A 24,129-nucleotide genomic window follows, 5' to 3' on the forward strand; every position below is an offset into this window, starting at 1 on the left:
TCTTTTGCAAACGTCTTTATTAATCTTGTATAAAAATAAGGTCCATGGAGAGTCCTCGGAGCTGGGTCGGGGTGGGCAGAGTGGAAGGGGAGCGAGGTTACCCTTTACATAAGTTACAGGCTGGGCTCCCCCTGAGGCTAAATATGGCTGTTGGGGGAAGAGGGGTGCTGCAAGCAGCATTTGGGGGGAGGGGCCAGAGATCCTCCCCCTGTGGCAAGATGAGGGGTGTCCCTGCCCGTTCGAGGGGCGCCCAGGGATGGGGACCTTGGTGAAGGAGGCTGCCCGGCCCAGCCGAGCTGAGTCCCACCTTCCTTGAGTCCCGGATTGCCCCTCCCCGCCCCCGGCTCCCAGGCCTCGCAGTCCATCTGCAGAAATAGTGACTACAGCGAGAGGTCGGAAGTGACCTGCAGCGGGGGTCCCGGTGGGCGCCGACGAGCGCTACGCCGGCCTGTGTCTGCGCGGATGTAGGGCTGGTTCCGTAGATCTGGCGGTGGAGAGGAGAGACATTTACTTTTCAGGGGGTCTGCCCAGGCTTGGGACACCACTCCAGGGCACAGGCCTCACCCCTCCAGGTTGTGTGCACGTGAGAGGGAGCCTGTTTGTTTATCAGACCTCCTTCCAACACACCCCAGCCCGGTGCCTGGCCCAGGGGAGGGCAGCATAATTCAGACCCCCCAGGAGCCCGCAGGGCTGTGAGCAGCCACTGGGATCCGAGGCCAGGCTGGTGGGTACCTGGGGGCTAGAGGGGGATCTCCTCTCCCAGGCTGGCCTCATAGAGGAGCCTGGACGTCCTCTTGCCGGTGCGAGCAGTGAAGGGCACCGTCTTGAGCACTGAGGGTTGGAAGGAAGGAGCCAGGAGAGAAAGGAAAAAGGGAAAAAGACAGAAAAAGTAGCAACGAGGCAGTGAGGCAGACAGATCCTGACCCCCCCAGGGTTGGGGGGTGGATGGAACACAGTGTAGGACAGACCCAGGACAGGACAGCGCCTGCCAAGCCCCCACCTGTGATGATATCTTCAATGGCCCCATCACGGTCACTCTCATAGATGAGTGGCTCTTTCTGCTGCTTCCGTTTTAGCTCAGAGATGAGGTCCATCTGTTGCCGCCGGACCTTGGGAGGGGACTGGGGGGCAGGGCGAGGGTATATAACTCCAGCTCCAGGATCCTCTGTCCCCCTGTGCCACTAAACCCTAAACCACCTGCCTGGTCCCCCACAATAACAGCTGGCATGAGGAAAAGGAACCCATTCCCCACCACAGGCTACAGAGGCATCCTGGCCTTGGGCAGGGTCAGTCCATAAAAACGAGGATGCAGAGGAGGACCAGATCTTTGGGATGAAGATACCGAGCATCAGCATTGCTGAATCCCAGTACCAAGTTCAACAATAGTTGCCTACCTTGGGTGCTTGGGGCACCCCTTTCCCCACAGTGTCGGTGCCTGCCTCCTGGGCAGCTGCTTCCTTCTTCCACTGTTCCACCTCCTGCTCAGCTTTCTGAGGAGCCAAGGTGGGTCTGCATGAGGGGAGTCATCCCTTCCCCAGCCCACCCCCAGCAGAAATAGCCCCCACCCCTCCCACTGCCCATGTGGAGAGGCTGCAATGCCCCGCATGGGTCCCAGCCTGCCCATCAAACAAACATACCTTATAGGCTTTGATGAAGCGACTAAAGAGGGAGAAGAACATGGAGGGGGATGTGGTCTTGGGGTTCTCTCCGAAGTACTCCACCACAGACTCGTAGGCTTCCTGCGGGCACAGGCTGTCAGCCTCACCAGCCCAGACCCCTCAGGCCCTGACCATTGCTCTCTACCTGCTAGGACACTGGCCACTTCATCTCTCCTCCTCCAGGCAGGTGGCTGCCACCTCCTGTGCCATCCCCTAAGGTGTTCTTGCCGGGTCACAGGGCTCCAGGCCTTGGCTACACAACCCTACCTAGGTGGTCCTTCGCCCCTACCGCAGCCTCCCTGCCTCCCTGGCCGGGGGCCAGCCCCAGCCCACCTGAGCTGTCTTGCTGTCTGCCAGCAGTTTATCCATGACAGGTGAGTTGACCCTCAGGAATTCCTTGAGCACCACGCAGTCATCCTGCCTCACAAACTCCCGCTGGGTCAACTCCAGGCCTCGCTGCAGGGAGCGGACATCCCCCAGCACGCTGTCCAGGGACACTGAGTGGGAGGTGGGACAGTAGAGAAGCAAAGAATCAGAGAGGCAGCATTCCCGTCCCATTATGTCCTGAGCTCCCCTGGCTCTCTCCCAACCTGTATCCATCCCCAGGGCTGAACCCCACCCCCCACCCATACCTGAGCCAGCCTTGTCCAGAAAGTGCAGGTCGCTGTGGAAACCTGTGAGCTGTGGGTACTTTTCAGCAATGACTTTCACCAGGTAATGCAGCAGCGTCTGCTTGCGGTCAGTCGACTTCATCTCCAACAGCTGCAGTGAGGACCTGCTGTAAGCCACATACCCCCAGCCATCCCCCATCCTGCAGGTCAGGGGGCCCCCTCCTTCCCCGCTTCCTTACCGCATCCAGACTCTGAAGCCGGAAGCCATAGGCTGCTCCACGCTTGCTGCTGTTCATGTAGTTGCCAAAAGCCAGGACAATCTGCAAGAGGTGGGACAGGTGGGTGGTGGGGAGCTCAGCCAGGTGCCGGGGCTGAGGAAACCCCCTAAAGTATAAATTACACAAGAAGACAAGGGGACTAGGAACAAGCCACTCAGCAGCCACCACACTCCTGCATGGACGCCTCAGGTCCGTGACGCACATATACACGTGTTTAACACATGTGCACAGCTAACACCATGGCACACCCAATTTGGTCATCTGCTGTGCTGTGCTTGGTCACTCAGTCATGTCTGACTCTTTTCGACCCCATGGACTATAACCCCCCAGGCTCCTCTGCCCATGGAATTTTCCCAGGCAAGAACATTGGAGCAGGTTGCCATTTCCTACTCCAGGGGATCTTCCTGACTCAGGGATCAAACCCACGTCTCTTGCGTTTTCTGCATTGGCAGGCAGATTCTTTACCACCTAGCCACCTATTCCTACTCAAGTCTGTGCTGCTCACACCTCATCTGAGGCTGTGGGGTCAATGCCCCTCTCAGCCATTTCTATTGGTTCTCAGACAATAGAGGCTCTGCTAATGAACCCTCAGGCAGGGTGTGAGGTGGGCTGTTGGAATGTGGCCCTCAACCCCACCTTAGCATTGTCGTCCTGAGCCTGGACGCAGCACCACCAAAAACTATGTAAACACAAACGACAACAAAATCAACAACAACAAAGCTACTGTGACCGCCATGACCACCAAAAGTGAGAAGTGAGAACCCTACAGTGGGTGCAGCCCAGGGTCACAGGGCAGGGCCTGGGTCTCCCTCTCACACAACCCAGAACACACAAGCCATCATGGGTGGTCTCTTGCCTCCTAGGCCCTTGCCCTAGGGTCTCACCTCCAGGATCTGGCGGAGTTTGTCCGAGGACTTGATGGACATTGAGGCCGCAATGATGGCATTCAGTTGCTGGGGGAGGGATGGGGGAGGCATGGTAAGTTGGGGCAGGAGCAAGGGGGAAGCTGGTAGGAGGCTCTAGAACTCTCAGATGCCTTCTCGGAGTCCAGGCTGCCAACTGCCTCCTCCCCCATCCCAGCCCAGGCCACACCACCCTGCCAGCCCGCGCACACCGGCATGAGCATCTGGGCAGTGTCTGGGAAGTTGCCCAGGAAGGTGAGTGTGTTCATGCGCTCGGGCAGGCGGGGGATGCGGCTGAAGCGCAGCATGAAGCGGTCCTCCTCTGACAGCTCCTCTATTGGTCGCTGCTCCCGCTCGAAACGAGTGATGAGGCTGCGCTCATACTCTGTGGGCAGGAAGCGGGTCAGCAGCTCCAAGAAGTCCAGGCCAAGGGTCTGCAGGTCATACCTGTGAGGGGAGGGGTCGGCATCACTCCACACCCACCAGTTCTTGAGAGCAGGACTACCCCTACCCCATCACTTGATCAAATAAATGAACTTAAGTATTTGCTGTTACCAACAGCTTAAGAGAATAAGAGATAAGAGTCAGAGGAAGTTGGAAGCTAGGAAGCCTAGAATCCCAGACATATATCAGTGAGATACCCAAGCTGTAAATGCCTGAGCCTGAGTGCAAGGAAGCAAGAAGACAAAAGGAACATCTCCATCTGGGCATGGAATCACAGTATGACCTCAGTTTTCTTAACCTGAAATTGGGAACACAGTTTCCTCCTCTACCCTCTGACCAGCGTTGGTATGAAACTTGATAGATACTGTCCCATAGCTGGACTCTTTTACTAGGATCTGCCCAACAACCCCGTCCTAGCGAGGGGCTGGGCTGCCCACAAGCCCAGGGCAGAGGCACTCACGTCTCGATGGCCTGGCAGATGCGATCTGCCCCCAGGTTGCCCTTGCGCAGAGTGATGGCCAGGTTCTTGGCCCGGTTGGCCTCGATGAGCGTGGCTTTGCTGGGGGCCTTCTGGGCTGCCTTACTCTTGAGAGCACTAAGGTCTACGCTGGGACCTTGGGACTTAGTCTTGAACTGCTCCTCGAAGTCACTCATGTCCAGCTCCTAGGGATGCAGGGAGAGGAGGTGGCGCTGGGTGGGGCCGGAGTCTGGTGCCATCCTGGATGAACACTGTGCTCTGTGCTAGAGCCATCTACCCAGCCCTGACCAAACCATCAGCAGAGAGACAAAACAGTCAGTACTCGACCTGATCACAGGCCTTGATGGAGGAAATGGGGGAAGCAGATGAAGCAAGAGCAGCACCCCACCCAGGGGACCTAGACTCTAAGCTGTTTCAGCTGAAGGAAGAGCTCAACTCGCCAGGGTTAAAAAGAGAAAAAGGACATTCCAGGCAGAGGGACAGCATGAGCAACAGCCTGGAGGCAACAGAACACATCCCTTTTAGAAAACTGAAAGTGAGGCCCTGGGTGTCTGAGGGAAGGTGGTGAGCAAGGCGCCTGAGAGGAGGAGAGGCCAGGCTTAGGGGAGGTTGAGCCCCTCTACAGGGATGCAGGGAAAGTCTCCAGGGGAATCAGGACACACTGCCTACTAGATGCACTAAACCAGTTTGGTTTAACCCCCATTCCTGGGCCTCCATGCCCTTCTCTGTAAAATGGGTAGAGGAGGTGACCACCCCCCATGCCCAGCATGATCCAGGAAGGTCCCTTCCTCCTCCGGTGCCCACACTGGCAGCAAGGCAGAGCCACACTCACCTGTAGCACCTTCTCATCATTGAGCTCAGTGAAGACAGTGCCTGTGATCTGGTTGGGTTTCAGGGCTACCCAGTTTAAGAGTGGCATTCTGAACTTGGTCTGGATGGGTTTCTTGGCCTTCACTCCTGAGACAGAGGGAGTGAGTGATCACTGGGACAGTAGGTGGTGGGACGGCTGGAAGGAACCCTACCGGGTCCAACGAGGACAGACAAGGCAAGCCGGAGGCCCACAGACAGAAGGTCCTGGAGGACAGTGAAACCAGAGCCCCTCCCTCTATCCTCCCTTCCCTTGCTCCTCTGCCCTGGGCAGTCCACTCACCTGGGCCCATCTCTGAGTCAGGCCCTGCTTGAGCATCAGTGGGACCTCCCGGAGGCGGCGGGGGCGGCGGAGGAACCTGCCCGTCCGCGCCGGGAGGCGGCGGGGGCGGCGGGGGCGGGGGCGGCTGGTCGCCTGGCAGCGGCGGCGGGGGCGGGGGCTCGGGGCTGCCTGGGAGGGGCGGGGCCAGAGGGGGAGCCAGGGGTGGGGCTTCCTGCTGGGAGGGGACACCAGGCAGTGGGAGCAGTGGCGGTGGGGGTGGAGGTGGCGGGGGCGGCGGCGGTGCCGCTCCAGGGGCCGGCTCTGCTGCTCCAGGAGCCGGCTCTGCTACAGGTGGGAGTTCCGAGGCTAGAACCGGGGACCGAGCGGGAAGAAGGTGGTATCAATTTCACCTCCCCGCCCTGCGCATGCGCACTGGGCCCCCCGCGGCCCATCCGCACCTGAGCCACGCCCGCAACCAAAACCTATTTCTTCCACCTCTCCCGGCCTGAGACGTCCCCAGGCTTCCCCTGCAGCCCCCCTTTCCTACTCGCCTTCCCCGCCAGCCTGAAGCTCCTGCACACCTGGGCTGGGGGAGCCGGTAGGCGCCCCCGGAGTCGGGGCATCACTGCCGCTCGGAGTTGCCACAGCGACCGGGAGAATCTCGATGGAGACAGCATCCCCGGGCCCCCTCAGGATACGGATTAACCCCTTCTCCTCCAGCTCCTCCACCTTCAGCTCTAGGGCCGACGGCCGCGCCGGGGCAGGGGCAGGCACTTTCTCGGGCTCAGAGGGACGTCTGGAGGTGCCCAATGGGGTCGACTCGCTGAAGCGCTCCTGCGAGCCCCGGGGGAGGGGTTAGGAACCACCGGCAAGCCTGGCACGGAGCCCCCATTCTCTTGCCGGGGTGGAGGGACGTGTCAAGCCTAGAAGCCCCCAGATGGTCTGTTCTTGGGAGTCCGGCCCACCCCTTGTTCCCGCCCAACCCACTTCCCCGCGACCTCACCCGCAGGGTCTCCAACTCCTTTCGGGCCTGGCTTAGCTGCTTCTCCAGCTCCGCGATCTTGGCCATGGATTCGTTCTCCGCGTCCCGAAGCCGCTCTGTGAGCTGTGGCACCAGCACATGGTGAGCTCCCACCCGCAGCCGGGCACTGGCACGGCCGCTGAGGGGGTGGCACCAGGCATGCCTGCCTGCAGGGCTGGGGGAGGCTTCCGGATGTGCTTAGCCCTGGGGGAGCCTGGCACTTGAACCCAAGTAGGGGAAGTCCTGAGAGCACTAAAGTTCTCTCAGGAGGGGGAGCCAAGACACCACTGATGGAGGAGGGAGATGGAGAGGAGACTGGGCTGGCAGGGGGCCCCAGGCACCCAGCTCCACCCAAATCAGGGCCTGCTGTCTGAGCCCCTGGAGGAGAGGGGACCTGCCTTCCTCAGAGGTCCAGCCCAGGGAAGGAGCTCAATGAACATTCATTCAGCTGCTGCTGCTGCTGCTAAGTCGCTCCAGTCGTGCCGAGGCACCCAAAAGATTCAGGTCAAACCCAGGGGAGGAGCTCAATGAACATTCATTGAGAGAGACACCCAAAGGATTCAGGTCAAACTCAGGGGGCCCCCATTCACACCTAGAACCGGTGCCTGATATCAGCGTGGGGGGCTCTGTGGGCCTGCTCTCTGCCGGTTCAGGGGCAGCTCTCACCAGGGCCACCTGCTCCTGCAGCTCCTCCATGTGCTCCAGCACAGCATTCTTGGTCTCAGTGTCCTCCAGCAGCGCACCCACATCAAAGATGTTGTCCAGGTAGGCCTGAATCTGCACCTGCAGCTTGTCGCTCTCTGTGAGCCGAAGCCTCTGTCCCGCAGATGGAAGGTGCAGGGTAAGGCCTGGTGTGAGGAATCTTTCCAATACCCCTCCCCATTACCACCAGAGCCAAGACAAAGGGGCCTGAGCCGTAGCCCACTTTGGGGTTTTTTTTTTAAATTGAGATATAATTTATATACCATAAAATTCACTCTTTTAAAGTGTACAATAGTTTTTAGTATATTCACAATGTCGTGCAAACCTTCACCACTACCTCATTCCAGAACATCACCCCCAAAAGAAACCTTATCCCCATTAGCAGCCACTCCCCCATCCTCTCCTCTTCTAGGCAACCACCAATCTATCGCTACTGGACTTACCTATTACAGACATTTCATTTTAGGGAATCATACACTATATGGCTTTTGTGTCTGGCTTCTTTCACTGAGCATAATAGCATAAAGTTTTCAAGGCCCATCCCTACTGTACCATGTATCAGTACTTTGTTCTTTTTTGTGGCTGAATAATATTCCATGGAATGGACATATCACCCTCGCCTGCTTTTCACTTTTTGTTGATTCTGGGTTTCAAAAATCCAGTTCCAAAGGCCCTGCTCATCTTGGGAAGCCTCACAAAGAAATCAGAAGAAAGCTACAGCTTGTCTGCTCAGGCCAAACCAGGAAGTACCAAGCCCCTCTGCCCACCTTCCCCAGAGCAAGGAACTCTCCCATGACCCAGACCCATACAGCAAGAGCCAGTTCCTGCTTTGGCTCAGACTCTGTGCTCCCCATTGTGTCCCAGAGCCAGACCCAGGGCCTCCCAGAGCCTGTTCTAGAGCCGACAACAACCGCTCCGTGATCTGGGTGCCTATTTTGCAGCAGGAACCTCCCTACACATTTATAGTCTTTATTATTTCTGTGGTTCTCCTATTTTACAGATGCTAACCACTGAGGCATACTCTGCAGCAGGCAAGTGGTTAAGTCCTGGGGTTGGGGTTGGGGTGGGGGTGCAGGGCTAACCTCCAAGTACAGGTCCAGGCCCAGGTGCGTGAACTCATATTGCAGGAAGACACGGAAGTTCATGTTCTCCACTGAATGTACCACAATGTTGATGAACTGCATGCAGGCCACCTGCGGGGGTGGGGGTGGGGGGGGCAGTGAGCAGGTCTATGATCCTCTTGGTGGGGGGTTCTCAGTGACTTCCACCCCCTAATTTATCCCCAAGTCCCCCACCCTTGCTCTATTTCTCACCCCACTAATCAGGCTGTGTCCCATACGTATTTTCCCTCACACCCCTTCCTCCCAGCCTCCCTCTTGCTGACATCCACCCCTCCTCCACCAACCACTCAGTCCTCATACTTGGCAGGAGCTTAGCCCAGATCCCAGATCCCAGGCTCTTAGTTGCTCCTGGCACCCGAGGGTAGCCCAGCCCAGGCCTGAGCTCACCATGAAGTCGATGTTGCTGTCCTCGTTCCGGAAATACTCCATTAGCTTTTCAAAGCGGTGCTGCTCTCCACATACCTGGGTGGGAGGAATGGCTGTCACTGAGGTCCCAGGGACATACCACCTAAGCCGTCTTCCAGCTGCCCACCCCCTTATGCCTCTATGGGCTCCTCTCAGATTAAATCTAAGTCAGGCCACGTCCTTCTTCTCAAAACCTCTCACCCCTCTTGATCTCTCACAGCCCTCCCCAACACTGACTCCATTCTGGCCACTCTGGCATCCTAGAACATTCCTACCTCAGGGCCTTTGCACTTGCTATTCCACCTGCCTGATGAGCTCTTACTGAAGACAGCCACCACACAAATCCCTCACTCCCCTCCCAGCTTTGCTCACATCTCACCTTCTCCATGAGGCTTCCCTGACTACCCGGCAACCTCCCAGTTCCCCCTCCCTCTACAGCCTCCCTGGCTTTTTTCCCCCAGAATATTTATCATTCTCTGACACTGTATAATTTGCTTATTTATTGTATCTGTCTTCCCCTGCCTCCTTTGTTTCTTTTGCTCACTGATGTACCCCAACTGCCCACTCTGTGCCTGACACATAGCGGGCCCTCAATAAATATCCATTCAAGGAATGCATGACCATATGCTGCCTTATGCATCATACTCTCATGCAGTTACTTCTCATGAGCCTGTTAACCAGAGTCAGTGACTCTGAGATGTATGGATCAAGGCCAGTTTGGATCTGGCAAAACTGAAGGTCAGAGGTTCAGCAAGTCCCCGTAATTGTCCCTGTCACCCTGGACAGTGCCCCTGTGTGACCCTGTACCTTCCCTTTAGATGAGGAAACCACCCCCCCAAATACCTACCCAGCATCCCCCCCAAATACCTACCCAGCATTCCCCCCCCAAAACCTACCCAGCATCTCTAGCTGCCCCCAGCAGAGGCTATACCTGCCAGCAACAGGGCTCCAGGCAAGTACATGTTAGGTGGGGGCTCCATTACCTCCTTGAAGTTGTCAAAGGCGGAAAGGATGATATCGTGTCCTCCTCGCACCAGGCAAACAGCCGCCAGCAGCTCCAACACCAGAGCCTTGGTTCTGGGGAGAGAAGAGGCAGGTGGTCCCTGGAGAACAGGCAGGCCCCACAGCAAAGGTGGACATGGGCCTGGCTAGGGAGGAGGACAGGGAAGCTGATGGGTAGTGGTCCTGAGAACTGGGGGACTGAGTAGGCAAGGGGTTAAGTAGGAGGAGAATCTAGACACGGAGAAAGATTAGGGGCCGGGACCTCACCTGGGGTTCTTGTTGTTGAGACTCAGAGCAATCTCATTGACACAGGCTGGGTGGTTCATGACGAGGCTGAAGCCAGACTAGGAAGAAAGGAGAGTTCAGCTCCTCTGGGCAGACCCCAAGGACTGCCAGCACCCTCCTGTCCCGTGCCTCTGGCATGGTGAGCGCCATGCCATCCAGGTATCTCAGTGCCCTAGGAAGTTCTTTGTTGTTTTTTTTTTTTTTTGCCTGTGCCGGTGGTTTGTAGGATCTTGGTTTCCTGACCAGGGATGGAACCTGGGGCCCCAGAACTAAGAGCATGGATTCCTAACCACTGAAGCATCAGGGAATTCCCAGGAAGTTCTTTATATCCAACCACAGCCTCTTCAGTGGCAGCCAAAGCCTGGCCCCTTTTTTAAAATACCTTTGTCTGTTCAAAACCCAGTGTCAAGACTCAGCATCTTGGACACAGTGAGTCCTGAGAGGCCCGCTGAGTGAGGAAGGACTCGGTTCACCAATCACCCCTCCAAACGAAATAACCCAGACGCTGCTCTCCCGCGGATGTCTAGCCTTTCTTGATGGGGGTGCCTATGCCCCCATGTAGGGTATGTCCACAGCCCTAGCCATGTCCAGGGTATTCTAGGCGACCTGGCTAAGAGGCGACAGAAATCTGTGCTTCTCCTCTTAAGACTCAAGCTAACAGCCCATCCCCAGGATTCTACTGGGGGCAGGGTGGGGGACAGTTGGTTCCAGAACCCCAGCAGTTTAGGCAGTCCCCAGGGAGGACAGTCAGTGCCCATGCCCCAGGCCTGCTGGCCAACCTGGTAGTTCATGATGGCACGCAGACACATGATACAGACGTGGACGTCGTCCTTCTGGCTGACGATGCGGGAATTCCTCAGGGCTTTCTTGCTGTGAGCCGGGGTCAACCTGGGTGGGTGGGGAGGAGGCAGCAAGGGTCAGAATCCCAAACCCTTCCTGTTCCCCCACCACTCAGATGGCTTCCTGCCCACCCAACCAAAGAGGCTGGCTGAAGGCAGGAAGTCCTCCTCAGTCCTTAGGCCTGGTGCTTGGTATTTTGGGGGCAGTTTAAGGGGAGAGTCAGGGAAATAGACTCCTAACAGTGACTTGGTGGCATTAAAAAGAGTTGCTGTATCATACTACTACTACTAAGTCACTTCAGTCGTGTCCAACTCTGTGTGACCCCATAGATGGCAGCCCACAGGCCCCGCCGTCCCTGGGATTCTCCAGGCAAGAACACTGGAGTGGGTTGCCATTTCCTCCTCCAATGCATGAAAGTGAAAAGTGAAAGTGAAGTTGTTCAGTCATATCCAACTCTTAGCAACCCCATGGACTGCAGCCTACCAGGCTCCTCCATCCATGGGATTTTCCAGGCAAGAGTACTGGAGTGGGTTGCCATTGCCTTCTCCGAGATTACCTGTAAATTCTATCTAAAGAAAATTTTAAAGTGGCTTTCCTCTACCTTCAGGTGCTCAAAAGTTACATTTTAAAATTTATTACTTAATCTAAATCTTCAAACTGTTGTTAGCAGAAAATCTTCAGAGAAATCTGTGAAGCTGTTTTGGTGGTAAGGGACCTAGAGCCCTGAAGCCTCCTTTCCCAACAGACCCCGCTGCTGCTGCTAAGTCGCGTCAGTCGTGTCCGACTCTGTGCGACCCCATAGACGGCAGCCCACCAGGCTCCCCCGTCCCTGGGATTCTATGGAGAGCTTATAGAAGGCAAAGACCTCCAAAGCTTGTAAACGGCAATGAAAATGATCTCCACAAGGTGGCGCTCATAGCCACAAAGGGTTTATCTTCCATCTTGCGAATTCAGACTGTCTTGAGTCAAATCCCAGCTCAGGGTTTGCAAGGTAAATTACTTAATCTCCCTGGGCCTGTTTCCTCTTTTGTAAAATAATAATAGTAATAACAGCACCTTCCTGATAAGGTTATTGGGTCTATGAAATGAGTTTAGAACAGTGCCTGGCACAAAATAAGTGCTATATGAATGTGCTCACTGATTTCTTTGATAAAAGATAGGCAATTTTTTTCCCTTGTCACAACCACCAAACTTCCACATTGGGTCCTCAGGACAATTCTATCCCATTTCCAACATCTGGGAGACCCCACTCCTCCCTCTGCCTGCCACATTCCCGTCACCGCTCAAATGCCTCTGAGTCTTTGCTCATGCTATTCCTTCTGCCTGGAATCCCCTTCCCCATGCCCACCACTGCCTGGAAAGCCTGCAAGACACAGTTCCAGTGTCATCTCTTCTGGGATGCCTTCCTCATGGCCCAGGCAGTGGCCACGTCCCTACTTAGAGTTCACAGTCCTACCTCCATGACAGCCTATCACACACTGTCCCCTACTAGATGGAAGGCTCCCAAGGGCAGTGTCATCTGTCACCTGAGCACCTCCCACCATGCCTGGTACATAGTAAATGCTAAAAAAATGTTAGTTGAATGAATGAATGAACAAAGAAATTGGGGAGGGCTTCCCTAGTGGCTCAGTGGTAAAGAATCATCTGCCTGCCAATGCAAGAGACAAAGGAGACTTGAGTTCGATCTCTGGTCTGGGAAGATCCCATGTGCTATGGAGCAACTAAGCCACAGTGCTACAACTATTGAACCTGTGCTCTAGAGCCCAGGAGTCAACAACTACTGAGCCCAAGAGCCCCAGAGTCCGTGCTCTGCAACAAGAGACGCCACTGCAATGAGAACCCCACACTGCAGCAAAGAATAGCACCAATTCTCATCAACCAGAGAAAAGCCCATGCAGCAACAAAGACCCAGCACAGCCAAAAATAAATAAATAAAAGCTATTAAAAATAAAAAATTGGGGAGCAGGGGTGGACTTCCTTGCTGGTCCAGTGGTTGAGACTCTGTGTTCCTAATGCAAGGGGCCCAGGTTCAACTCCTGGTCAGGGAACTAGATCCCACATGCTATAACTAAGACCTGCCACAGCCAAATAAATAAAAATTTTTAAAAAGAAGAAGAAGAAAGAAAGAAATATATTGTGAGAGTTTGGGTCTTAAGACGAAGTTGGTTTCCTGTCCCAGAGAGGGAAGGGAGGCACCCGGGGTCCACACGAGGGTTCAGGGCCATCTCCCCTCTCCTGCCCTCCCAGCTGGATGTCTTAAGTTAGGGTAGGCTGATGTATCTGAAGCAGCTGAATCCAGGGGTGTCACCTGAGTTGAACACCTCACCCAATCCCACCACCCTGGGAGCTGACCAGGCATGCACCAGCCCCTAGGCAGCTACGTACCGGGGAGAAGGGGGGCACCTGGAGGCCGCATGGGAGAAAACAGGGGGTTAGATGAATACAAGAGGGATCCCCCTGACCCAGAAACCCCCTCCTTATCCCAGACCCCCCCTCAAATTCCAGCCTCTAAGTGCTCACCCCAAAGGCTTCTTGAAACACCCATCTCCTGAGCCCTGTGTGAGGCCCTTACTCTGATCCCCGATGCCAGGCAGTCCTCCCACCACCCCCGGGGCCCAGGTGGAGTACAGCGGAGCAGGCTGAGTACAGCGGTCAGGGGTGAAATCTCCATTCACCCCGCCCCCTGCCACCCCAGCCGAGGCGGGGGCGGGTGAGGGGGGCGGGGGGCCCACTTACTTGATGGTCAGGTGGCGACTCTTGGGCGGGGGCGGCAAGGATGAGGGCGGACCCTTGCTCAGATCTTCCACCGACTGCTCCAGCTGCTTGCTCTTCTCGGAGCCTGGGGCCCCGTTGTCTGTGGTCTCCATATTGTACCTGCGGGGGTTAGAGTGTAGATGGAGGCCAGCCCACCAGGGCCCTTAAGAGAGGGGTGGGGGGCACCGGGGGAGACTGCAGGAGAGACTAGGGGCTGGAGGAGCAACAGCGTGTGTTCTTGACGCAGGGCTGGCCCTAGTAGGTCCCAGCTGGCCATCTCAGGCCCCGTCCCTCCCCGTTCACAGTGGGCCTTCAGGAAGGGGCCTTGCTCAGGGTCCACTGCACGGCTCCAGACTGGGCCCAGTCCGTGCTGTCTGGAAGTGGCCAAGGAGTGGGCGAGAGGCAGGAAGGTGTGGACTCTGAGGGAAGGCATCAGGGCGGGGCCGGCTTACGCGACGGAGCACTGTGCGAAGGCCAGGTAATCAAGCAGCACATCCAGGCCACGGTTCTCCTCGTTGAGGAACTCCTGCACCCATCTGCAGGACACAGGGCTCCCTGAGGGTCGGCCAGGAGGGGGTGCCAACCCGAGTGGGCACAGCAAGGGGCCCCAGGGCCCTTTCCCCGGAAGACAGCAACCAGCCCCCACCTCAGAAGACCCGGTGACACCACGGGAGGATGCTAGGACTTGGACAGGACCCACGGCCCAGGCACGCCTCAAGGGACCAGCCAAGGGTGGGCAGGAGAGGAGGCAGGGAAGCTGTTCTGGACCCCCATCCTGGAGGGGGGCTCACAGGCACAGCCTGGAGTGGGCATGGGGAGGATAGTAAGGGGCCCCCAGGAGCTCCCTGCTGGCAGAGGTCTCTCCCTCCCATATCCTCCCCACAGAAATCCAAGCCCTCACTCACCCAATGTGGTTGGTCCTCAGAGAGATCTCCAATTCCCGGAGCACCTGCGTGGACTCCTGAACTCGCCTCTTAAACTGGGAGCCAAACACAGGGGGACTCTGGTGGGTGGGGCCCGGGCCTCAGCCAACAGGGCCTGCCCGCCCCCCACAACTGGCCTTTCACGCTCAGCCGCCCCCACCACCTCCATACAACTGCCTGGCAGAATAAGCATTCTCAGGCCACACATACTCCCCCTACACACACACACAGGGTGTACGCCACACGGCCATGTGCAGACACAAAAGAGGCACACCAATGCCTCCTTACACACACACACACACACACATGCGGACAAAGGATACGCACACATTCAAACATGAACACCCTGGATACCCACGCACAAGTGCACATCCATACACAAGTACAGGGAGTACACAGACATAAGATACAAATCCACATACAGACACACGAGGTACACACACACACACACACACCCCTGTTTAAGGACTCGATACACATACATCCATATGTGGACACAAAAGGGCACACATAATACACACACACACATCCATGCCTGCACACATAGTGTGCACACGTGTACATATACACTACACAAATACATACAAGTGTATACATCAGAGCACAAACAGGAACTGCAGAGGAACCCATAAAAGTGGACACCCAGGGCACTTGCATACACACCCTCATCCGTGTACCCACACAGGCCTGCAGAAGAGTTCACACGCACAGTTCCTCCAGCTGCCCCAGGGCTTGCAAAGTGTGGGGGAAAGGGACAGAGAGAAAGAGGGGGACAAATACCCCGAGGTTGGGCATCCAGTCTGCTGCTACTTTTCGGCTGACCCCACCGGTTTCCAGGTAGCTCTTCAGCTTCTGGATATAGGCTGCTGGGGGGTTCTTGACTTGAAACCGCTCCTGTAGAGATGGAGTGGGATGTACAGGGTACCAACCAGGGCCACCACAGGGCAAATGGCCAGCCCTTGTCCCAGAGCCTCTTTCTCAGCTCGGATCCAAGGTCCCAGGCTGTCTTAAACCTCCCCCCCCACCTCAAATATCAAAGGCACAGACCCAAACAATCCACCGGGTCACTTTAAGAGATCCCTGGTCCTTGGCCAGACCATCCCTTCCCTTCATGGTCACAGCCTGGGTAGAGTGTGGAGGGATCAGTCCTACCACACACCCTACCCTGGCAAGGGAGACTCAGGCAGGCCAGTAGGTGGCACCCTCGCAGCCCACTGCCCTCCCTGGGCCTCACCCCGGCCCAGAGCTGGGATTACAAAGCAGAAGAACAATCTAGAGGGCCCTAAGGAGGGGCAGCACCTGGCAGGCTGGGGTTCCCTGCCCCAGGGCTCTGCCCCAGCTGTCCTGTAGGGACCTCTGTGTGCGAGTGTCCAGTGCTCAACCCAGCAGCCCCACCGAGGGCTCTAGGAGCCACTCAGACAAGAGGTGGAGGCCACACCAGAGCCCCCTGCCCAAAGGAGCTCCCTCCCTTCCCAACCCAGACGCCTCAGATATGCCCACCACCACCGTCAACCTCTCACTTCTCCCAGGCCTTTATGTGCCCAACCTGAGATGCCAAAGAACAAAGACCCCTACCCCAGCCCCGAAACCTCCAGAGGCAGCTCCCCATCCTCACCTCCCAGACTCCTGCCCTGCCAGCTCCTCCCATCCCAGTCCATTAGCTGGAGCCAAAGGCCCAGCCCTGGCTCCCAGGGGAGGCTCCCTGTTCCCCAACTCCCCAACCCCCAGCCTCCCTCCCTTGCTGAATCACAGCAGCAGCCAGGCCCCACCCTGCCCTGGCTGTACAAGAGGGGTCCTCGCTGCTACCATGGACAGCGGCCCCACAGCCAGAGGGCCGGGGCAGCCAGCATGAGCCAAGAAGGCAGCAAACCCAGACACCTGACTGAGCACCAGGAGCCAACGGCTCTGGTCCCTGCTCTGTCATCTGGGAGCTGGCTGACTTTGGAAGGGGCTTGATTGACTGCAGGTCCTCTGGACCCAAGGTCAAAGGAGGACAGGGATTCCTGACCCTCCTCCCTACCCCTCAGGGGGTGGAACAAAGATGTCCAACCCTGGAACTGCACCTGCTCTTTCCCAGCCCAGAGGCTGCTCCTCTGGGCTCCCAGAGCTGCACTGGCCAGTGCCCTGGGCCAGCCCCTGCCCCAGCTCTTCAGAGGGCAGACCCAGCCCGGTTCATGTCTCATCAGGTCACTGGGGAGGCTCATGCCCAAGAGAAGGGGATTTCAGAGTCCAGCATACGCCCTCAGCACCCTCCCAGATGCTATGCTGGCCCCAGGGCAGAGTCGTGGCCCCGTGGCAGCGTGGCAGTGTCCCTTCCCTGCCCGTCCCAGCCTGGAGGGCAGGGCACCAGATGACGGGCGGGGCCTGTGCCCACCTGGTCACATATGAGCTCCCACTTCTTCTCGTTGTCATACTGGCTCAGCAGCTGGACCTTGTCCGGGGGCAAGTTCATGCAGTTCTGGGGAGGAAGACAACCAGGTAAAGAGTCTGAGTCTGGGGATCCAACATTCAGAGGAGGGGAGTCTGGGCATCTTCAGGGGACCCCCTAGAGGCCAGCTCCCTACGGGTCCCTGTCCCCATCGCACCCCTGGAGATAAGGAGCATTAGCCAAGGAGAACACCGAGGCCCAGTCATGGAACACTTCTCCAAAGGCCCGACAGCTGGAAAGTGACACTGGGATTTGAATCTGAGCCTGCCTGACTCTGAGGCCTGGGCTCTGTCTGTCACCCCTGGCATGGAAGCAGGAGCATGGGTTCTCAGCCTGATTTCTGGGGATCTCAGGCCCCTCTGGGCTCATTTCCCCATGTGTGATAAGCGCGTATCATCTCTTCTCCCATTTGGGTGGGAAGCTAACAGGGACCCGTTTTCATTCAAGCCCAAGTATGGCCAGGCGTGCGCCATGCTCCATTCCCATGTGCTAGCAGACACCACATGTGTTTGGTCCCAGCTCAGGGTGCCTGTGTCTCACGAGCACCACAAAGCCTCTTACAGGACAGCCCCCAACAGCCCCCAGCCCTTCCCAGCCCCCTCCTGCCTCATCACTTCGGGACAGAAGGAGTTGGGGACAGGCCGAGGGGGATGAGGTCAGACAGGCAGGGAGTTCCGAGCAGGTGATCACCGCTGCAGGGCCCAGGGAGATTCCAGGGGAAGGCCACTCTGTCACAGGAACCGGGGAGAGCAGGCAGCGCGCTGGGTCTGTGGCTCTGGTGGCCCAGGCTGGGACTCCCCTCCAGAATTAAGAAAGGTCAGCGTTGCTCTGCCTGGGCCCTCCTCCCCCAGCCACAGATGACAAGGCTACAAGGTGGCTGCCAAGCCTCTCCCGACAGACAAGCTTAGGGTCCCACCTAGGGCTATGGAATCACCAGGTGCCACCAACACCAGGGTCTTCCTGGGCACCCCACCTCCCCGGACTTCGAGTGTCCCCCTAATAGAACCAGGACATGATGCCAGTTCACCTCATTTCAGTAAAACTCAGGTTTATTGAGGGTTTACTAGGTGTCAGGTCCCAAAAACAGTTCTGGCCCTCAAGGAGCTCAGAATCTGAGTGGAGATGTGGGAACCCTGGAGAGACCCAGCCCAGGATGGAGGACCCACCCCCACCCCCCCACCGTCCACGCTGATGGCTCAGACTACACATCCTCGGTCACGTGGCCCTGAGCGGAGGCCACAGCTGGAGCAGAGACGGGGCCACACCCACACCCGAGGCTTCTCAGCCAGCTTCCTCTCTGGGGTTCTGCGTCTAATTCTGGGGCTCTGGCCAGATCTCACCCCCAAAATCACAGCTTTCGGTCAGCCCCAGACAACAGGAAGCTGGGTGCCCTCGGCCCCTGGTTGCCCAAGTTTTCCGGCTAGGGCCCTACTTGAGAGGTGAAACAGCCTGCCCACCAGGCCCCCTCCCCGAGCGGGAGTCTGGGGATGGGACTACGTCATCCCTCTCCCCCGTTGCGAAAGTGAGCCTGGATTGAGGAAACTGCCTCAGTCTCATCTGTCACCCTCCCCCAACCTGGCGCCAAGGGCCTGGACCGCTCCTGCCCTCTGGAAGGGACAGCCCAGGAAGGGGCCCTGGAGCCCAGAGCAGGGTCCTATTGGCTGCAAGTCCTCCGTGGGGCCATCCTCTGTCTCTGTCCCTGTCTCTTTCTCCCTGGGCTCTCCTGATCCATCCTTCCACCCTACAGAGACCCAGGGTGGGGCAGGGCTGAGGTGGAGGGGGTGGGGGAGCCAAGACTGGGCAGGAGGAGGAAGCAGAGAGAAGAAGGCAGGCAACATCAGGGAACCTGGACTGGTGGGCAGCACAGAGGAAGGAGTTGGAGGGGGAAGGGGAAGGGTGCAGAGGAGTGGGGGAGGGCTCAGCAGCTTAGCCTTAGAGGGGATCGCTGCTTCCTGATAGGGGTCTTCGGGGCCCTCTCCCACCCTGGGGACTTGCTGGCTCCTAGAGTGGCCCCAGCCATACTTCTAGAGGCAGCAACTAATCCTCATAATGACTCCAACAATTGTGATGTCAGCTTTGCCTGAGGGCTGACCAGCCCTGCTCACAGAGGGCCACCTCCCCCCATCCCCACCATTACTGGCCTCACCGTCACCCATACACTACAGGTTCAAGCACAGGCTGATGACCTCCCCAAGGTTAGGAAGCCAGGACAAGGGGAGCCAGGCTGGCTTTGAGCCCCAACTGACTGGGAACCAGCGCCCAGGTCCACCCCCCCACTTCCACCCCATGGCTATTACTGGGGAGGGGGAGGCCTCTGCTGGCCAGCACGCCTGTCCAGTGGTGGTGGAGGGGAGGGCACCCCTTTGCCCCTTCCCCACCTGGGCCTCCTCAGGGCCCCAGGCCTGCATTCCAGCCTGCCAGACGGGCTAAATTTAGGCTCGGAAATCAGAAATAGCTCTGACAGCGCTGAGTGCTAATTAGCAGCTGTTCCTTGGAGGTGCCCACCAAAAAAGACAGGTCCCCTGGGGAGCAGGAGAGGGACAGGTGATGCCACTCGCTCTGAGTGGGGTGAGGCCACCCTGGTAACATCCACAGACCACCAGACTTGGGGCCCTTAGTGAGGAGGCAGCACCCGGGGGCTGGGGGCTGGGACACAAGCAGGAGGTTGGCTGACGGTGCTCAAATGAGATAGGAGAGGACCGTGAAGTCCAGGTGTCTGTGTGTGTGGGAGACACCCACCTCCTGCAAGGGGAGGAGGGGGAGGCGGCTGTGACGTGGAGGACCTGAGCTGGATTCAGGGGACCCACCTAGCCTAACTACTTCTCTGCCTCCTTCAGCCTCACTTTCCTCTTCCATAAAATGAGCACATTTCCTTTCTGCCTCAGACTCAGGGCTCCCAGGACCGCCCAGTGAGGAGCCATGCTTTGATGTAACAATACTCTTCAGGGGCAAACCACAATGAAGAGACACGTCACAGGCTGGGGGAGTCCACTGAAGCCCCCAAGGCGAGGGATGTGTGGCGGACAGAAGTTTGTGAAAAGAGCCGGATAAAGCAGACCTGTCTCCAAAGCTCGGCCAAAAAAAATGAACTGAGCCTTCAGCCCCCTCCCCCGCTGCCCTTCATGCTGTGAGGGCGACTCATCTCTCAGGGCGTGACTGTGACCCTGATTGAGAGAAGAAGCTGCCATTAGAATGTACGGGGGATCACTCTGCCTCCTCCCTGCTCCCCTCTCTGGGTGTCAGAGGGGCCTCCAGCCTTGCACACTCAAGACCAGCCCCTTGCAAGCCGTCCCCCCCTCCGCCCCCCTGACATCTTGGCAGGTGTCCCTGGAAACTGAAGGGGCTCCAGCTACATCTGGACACAGCCACACCCTCCGGTTTCACTTTCAGTTTGAGCTGAGACTCTGTCCCGACACACCTGCCCACCCTTTCCCTAGGACTTCTAGCCCTTCAAGCCCCAGGATGCCCTTGAACTTGGGCACCAGCCCAAATTCTCAGACCAGCCCTACAGGGATTCCACAGCCTGATGGGATCCAGAAGCAAGTCCCCACTTCCCTATCCATCTTCTAAGACCCCCTCTATGTAGTCTCAACCTTGGTCTTAGAGCTCTTCAGTGCAGCTCCAGAAACAATCGATTTTATCCACTTTTCAAAATTCTGGTACATAGATTTTCTAGGGCTCTTATAAGCAATCCAAGATGTAGAGGAGGATGTGGGGTGACCTGGCCTTAGAATCAGGTGCTGAGAACCCCACAAAGCTAACAGCTTCTTCCATCGGGGTTGAAGGGTCCCCATGGCAGGACCAAGGGCAAGCAGGGTAGAAGCCAGGGCAGCAGGCACCGCCCTTATCATCCAAGCTGGTAGGAGGCTAACAACGGTGATGACAACAATAATTAATATGGACCCACTCCAGTGTTCTTGCCTGGAGAATCCCAGGGACGGGGGAGCCTGGTGGGCTGCTGTCTATGGGGTCGCACAGAGTCGGACACGACTGAAGTGACTTAGCATAGCATAGCAAAGCACTCATACTCCAATTAAAAAAATAATAATAATGAATATTCCTTCCCAACGTTCACCCTATGCCATGTGACTTATATCTCAACAACAAGCCTACAAAGAATCAGGTTGGACAAAAAGTTCATCCAGGTTTTCCATAGCAACTTACAGGAAAGCTCGAACAAACTCTTTGGCCAACCCAATAGATACTAGCCTAATCCCCATTTCACAAATGGGAAACAGGCCTGGAGCCATCAGGCCGCTTGCCCAAGGTGACCTCGAAGCCAGCTGGTTAAGAAGCCTCAGTTTCCTCGAAGAAGGAGCGCTCAGAGCAACGAGAAACGTGGGTCCCGGGCCCCCAAGGGTCTTCCTCAGACAGCCTGCCCCAGGGGCCTGTCTGAGGAACCAGGAACAGCCAACCCCGTTTCCTGCCACCCAGCACCCTACGTTTCCTGTTGTTGCCCACACTGAGCTCTTACTCACTGGGGAACCCCCCCCCCAGCACACCCTCTCTCAGAGGGAAGTGGAGGCCTCCCACCCCCTCTCCGCGCACACGGCTACCGTTAGCACCGCGCTGCCCCACCCTCCAGGAGGGCTGGGCCCGCCTCTCCGTGGTTTCCGGCCACCAGCAGCTTTCGCCAAGGCCCCACTGTGCCTGACCTGTGTGATGGCAGGGAGGGCAGCCTGGCCTGCGACGGTCAAAGACTAAAGTTGGCACCTGTGGTTGGTCTTGAAGCTGGAGGTGGGGGAGGGAGGAGGCAGGGTCTGGGCTCCTTCCTCCTCGAAGGGCCCCCAGATGAAGAGGAGCAAATGGGTTCCAACATCCTCCCGTTCTCAAGGCAGATACAGCACTTGCTCTGTGTCAGGCATCGTGCTAAGCACTCTTTAATCCCCTCGATTCTATCTAATCCCTTCGACGATCCTAGCAAGCACACGTAGGCTTTTGATTTTTTGGTCGCACCGCATGGAGTTCGGGATCTTAGTTCTCCAACCAGGGATAGACCCCGCGCCCACTGCAGTGGAAGCGCAGAGTCTTAACCACTAGGGAAGTCCTTGACATATAACCATTTTTCTTATCTTTTTTACACATGAGGAAAACTGAAACTCAGAGCGTGTGGGTAACTTGCTCAAGGTCACAGAGGTAGTAAGTGGCCAGGACGAAGCTCAAATCCTCAACTTCATGACCCCAAAGCCCAAGGAAGCTCCTCCGCCTTTCCCATGAGTAACCCCTGCCCTTCTTAGAGGCTGGGAAGCCTAAGCCACCTCCCAGGGCCCCGTGTTCCCAGGAAAAATGCAGAGGTGGCCCGAGAGCAGCCCCACCTGTTCCTGCCCTTCTCCCCCTTCCAGCTCTTTGCCAACTGGTCCCAGATGTCACTGTGAATCACGCTGACCACATCCCCGGATCTCCAGGGGCAGCATGTGCCAGGTCTGCTTGTTGGGAATGGCATCCCACAGCCTCTGCCCAGCCCAGCCCAGCCTCTGACCACAGGGCCACAGCCCCACCAAGATCCTCCAGAGACAGGAGACATAGGGTCAGAATGACCACACAGCTCCATGCGCCAAACTTCGTCTGGCCCACCCCAGAGGAGGGACCAATAGAGAAGGCAGAGCCTCGGTTGCAGTCGACAGAATGAGACACGTTTGCCCTTCACCTCCAGTCCCAGTCCCCATGGGGAAAGGGTCCAGCTAAAAGCAGGACTCCCAGCAGCCACACCCTGCTTGGGACCGTCCTGACCTCCCCATACAGCCTGGCCAGGTGCACACCACCTATGGCACATGCTAAGGGCACCCCGGGTGCCAGGCCCATCCGGTGAATTCCTCTCTTCTCAGACGCCAGCATCACTTGGCCTCCAGCACATCACAGCGCCTTCCCTTGATCCCTTTGCCCCAAGGCTACAGGCTCCTCCCCACCCAGACAGATTCAGGGGTGTCCTAGGCCTGACTGTAAGCCTGGCACTTCCGGCAGGCCTTAGAAAGAGTGCCCTACCATCCCAAACCCTGACCCCTGCAGAGGAAGGCCTGAAGGGGCTGGAAGACACCCAGCGTTCAGCAGGGCGTAGGAGAGGCGAGAGCACAGAGCTTGGCGGGCTGGTTTCCCACTATCGCAGCAGGCCCGTGTCTCTGGGCAGCCATCGCTCCTCTGCTGTTGCTAAGGCAGCAGGCGGAAACCCTGGCGCAACCTGCTCTTTCTCCCCACCCCCATTTTAAGCCGGGGCACCCCTCTCTCTCACAGCCTCCTTGGAAAAAGTGCCCCCACCACCCATTCTTGCCTGGGAAAAAGGCTGCCCCCAGGGAAAGGGAAAACAAGCACCCTCACCTCCTGTCTAGCATTGGGTCTGGTCAGGGCACCCCTGACCCACAAGAGGGGTCCCACTGCCAGAAGCCAAGCAGTGGTTTTGTATGGGATCCTACTCCCCACCCTGGAGGAAAGGGCTGAGCTTCAGTGAAAGAGAGAGGTTCCCTGGGGACATGTGACTAAATCCCAAGGGGAGGGCTGTCTGTGCTTCCCCCATCCAGACTGGAGGATCCCTGGATGTGTGAGGCCCACCCCCTCAGCAGTCTGAGGTTCTCCTCTTAGATATTCACTGAGGACAGGACTCAGCTCTGGCCAAGGAGGCAGCATTCAGATGGAGGGTGTGCGGTGCTCAGTTGCTCAGTCGTGTCTGACTCTTTGTGACCCCATGGACTGTAGCCCACCAGGCAAATTGTTCCATAGCATCTTCCAGGCAAGAATACTGGACTGGGTTGCCATTTCCTACTCCAGTGGACACCTATCCGACCAAGGGGTCGAACCCACATCTCCTGCATTGGCAGGTGGATTTTTTACTACTGCACCATGGAGGCACCTCCTGTAATCCTGTTACTGACCCTATGTGTGTTTAATCCTATTACTGACCCTACGTGAGCGACGTGAGGTCGCTCAGTCATGTTTGACTCTTTACGACCCCATGGACTGTAGCCCGCCAGGCTCCTCTGTCCATGGAATTCTCCAGGCAAGAATACTGGAGTGGGTAGCCATCCCCTTCTCCAGGGCATCTTCCCAACCCAGGGATCAAACCTGGGTTTCCCCCATTGCAGGCAGATTCTTTACCCTCTGGGCCACACTAGGTTTAGCCAAATCCACAGCCCCAGCCAGCCTCAGGCAGGAGCCAA

The 24,129-nt window shown here is 57.2% G+C and overlaps 1 protein-coding gene across 4 annotated transcripts in view; it reads right to left on the reverse strand.

Annotated features, from left to right (window-relative positions):
• Positions 1–24,129, reverse strand: part of FMNL1 (formin like 1) — a 26,419-nt gene continuing 2,290 nt past the window's right edge. Inside the window, exons 2-28 of one of the 4 annotated variants that reach the window (XM_025279933.3) lie at positions 16,928–17,011; positions 15,334–15,447; positions 14,536–14,609; positions 14,083–14,166; positions 13,613–13,750; positions 13,262–13,279; positions 10,816–10,924; positions 10,019–10,095; positions 9,733–9,826; positions 8,732–8,806; positions 8,306–8,416; positions 7,188–7,337; positions 6,504–6,605; positions 6,082–6,334; positions 5,522–5,866; positions 5,204–5,328; positions 4,354–4,556; positions 3,662–3,896; positions 3,432–3,500; positions 2,509–2,589; positions 2,291–2,420; positions 1,992–2,155; positions 1,638–1,739; positions 1,395–1,490; positions 1,001–1,121; positions 733–831; positions 1–484 (exon numbers count right to left, since the gene is read on the reverse strand). In XM_025279933.3, coding sequence (XP_025135718.1) covers positions 740–831; positions 1,001–1,121; positions 1,395–1,490; positions 1,638–1,739; positions 1,992–2,155; positions 2,291–2,420; positions 2,509–2,589; positions 3,432–3,500; positions 3,662–3,896; positions 4,354–4,556; positions 5,204–5,328; positions 5,522–5,866; positions 6,082–6,334; positions 6,504–6,605; positions 7,188–7,337; positions 8,306–8,416; positions 8,732–8,806; positions 9,733–9,826; positions 10,019–10,095; positions 10,816–10,924; positions 13,262–13,279; positions 13,613–13,750; positions 14,083–14,166; positions 14,536–14,609; positions 15,334–15,447; positions 16,928–17,011 — 3,246 coding nt within the window. In that variant the 3' untranslated portion in view covers positions 1–484; positions 733–739. The remainder of the gene's footprint in view (positions 485–732; positions 832–1,000; positions 1,122–1,394; positions 1,491–1,637; positions 1,740–1,991; positions 2,156–2,290; positions 2,421–2,508; positions 2,590–3,431; positions 3,501–3,661; positions 3,897–4,353; positions 4,557–5,203; positions 5,329–5,521; positions 5,867–6,081; positions 6,335–6,503; positions 6,606–7,187; positions 7,338–8,305; positions 8,417–8,731; positions 8,807–9,732; positions 9,827–10,018; positions 10,096–10,815; positions 10,925–13,261; positions 13,280–13,612; positions 13,751–14,082; positions 14,167–14,535; positions 14,610–15,333; positions 15,448–16,927; positions 17,012–24,129) is intronic. The other 3 variants (XM_025279936.3, XM_025279932.3, XM_025279934.3) reach the window with 3 other exon arrangements.

This window comes from Bubalus bubalis, chromosome 3, assembly GCF_019923935.1.
Source record: "Bubalus bubalis isolate 160015118507 breed Murrah chromosome 3, NDDB_SH_1, whole genome shotgun sequence".
NCBI classification, from domain to species: Eukaryota; Metazoa; Chordata; class Mammalia; order Artiodactyla; family Bovidae; genus Bubalus; species Bubalus bubalis.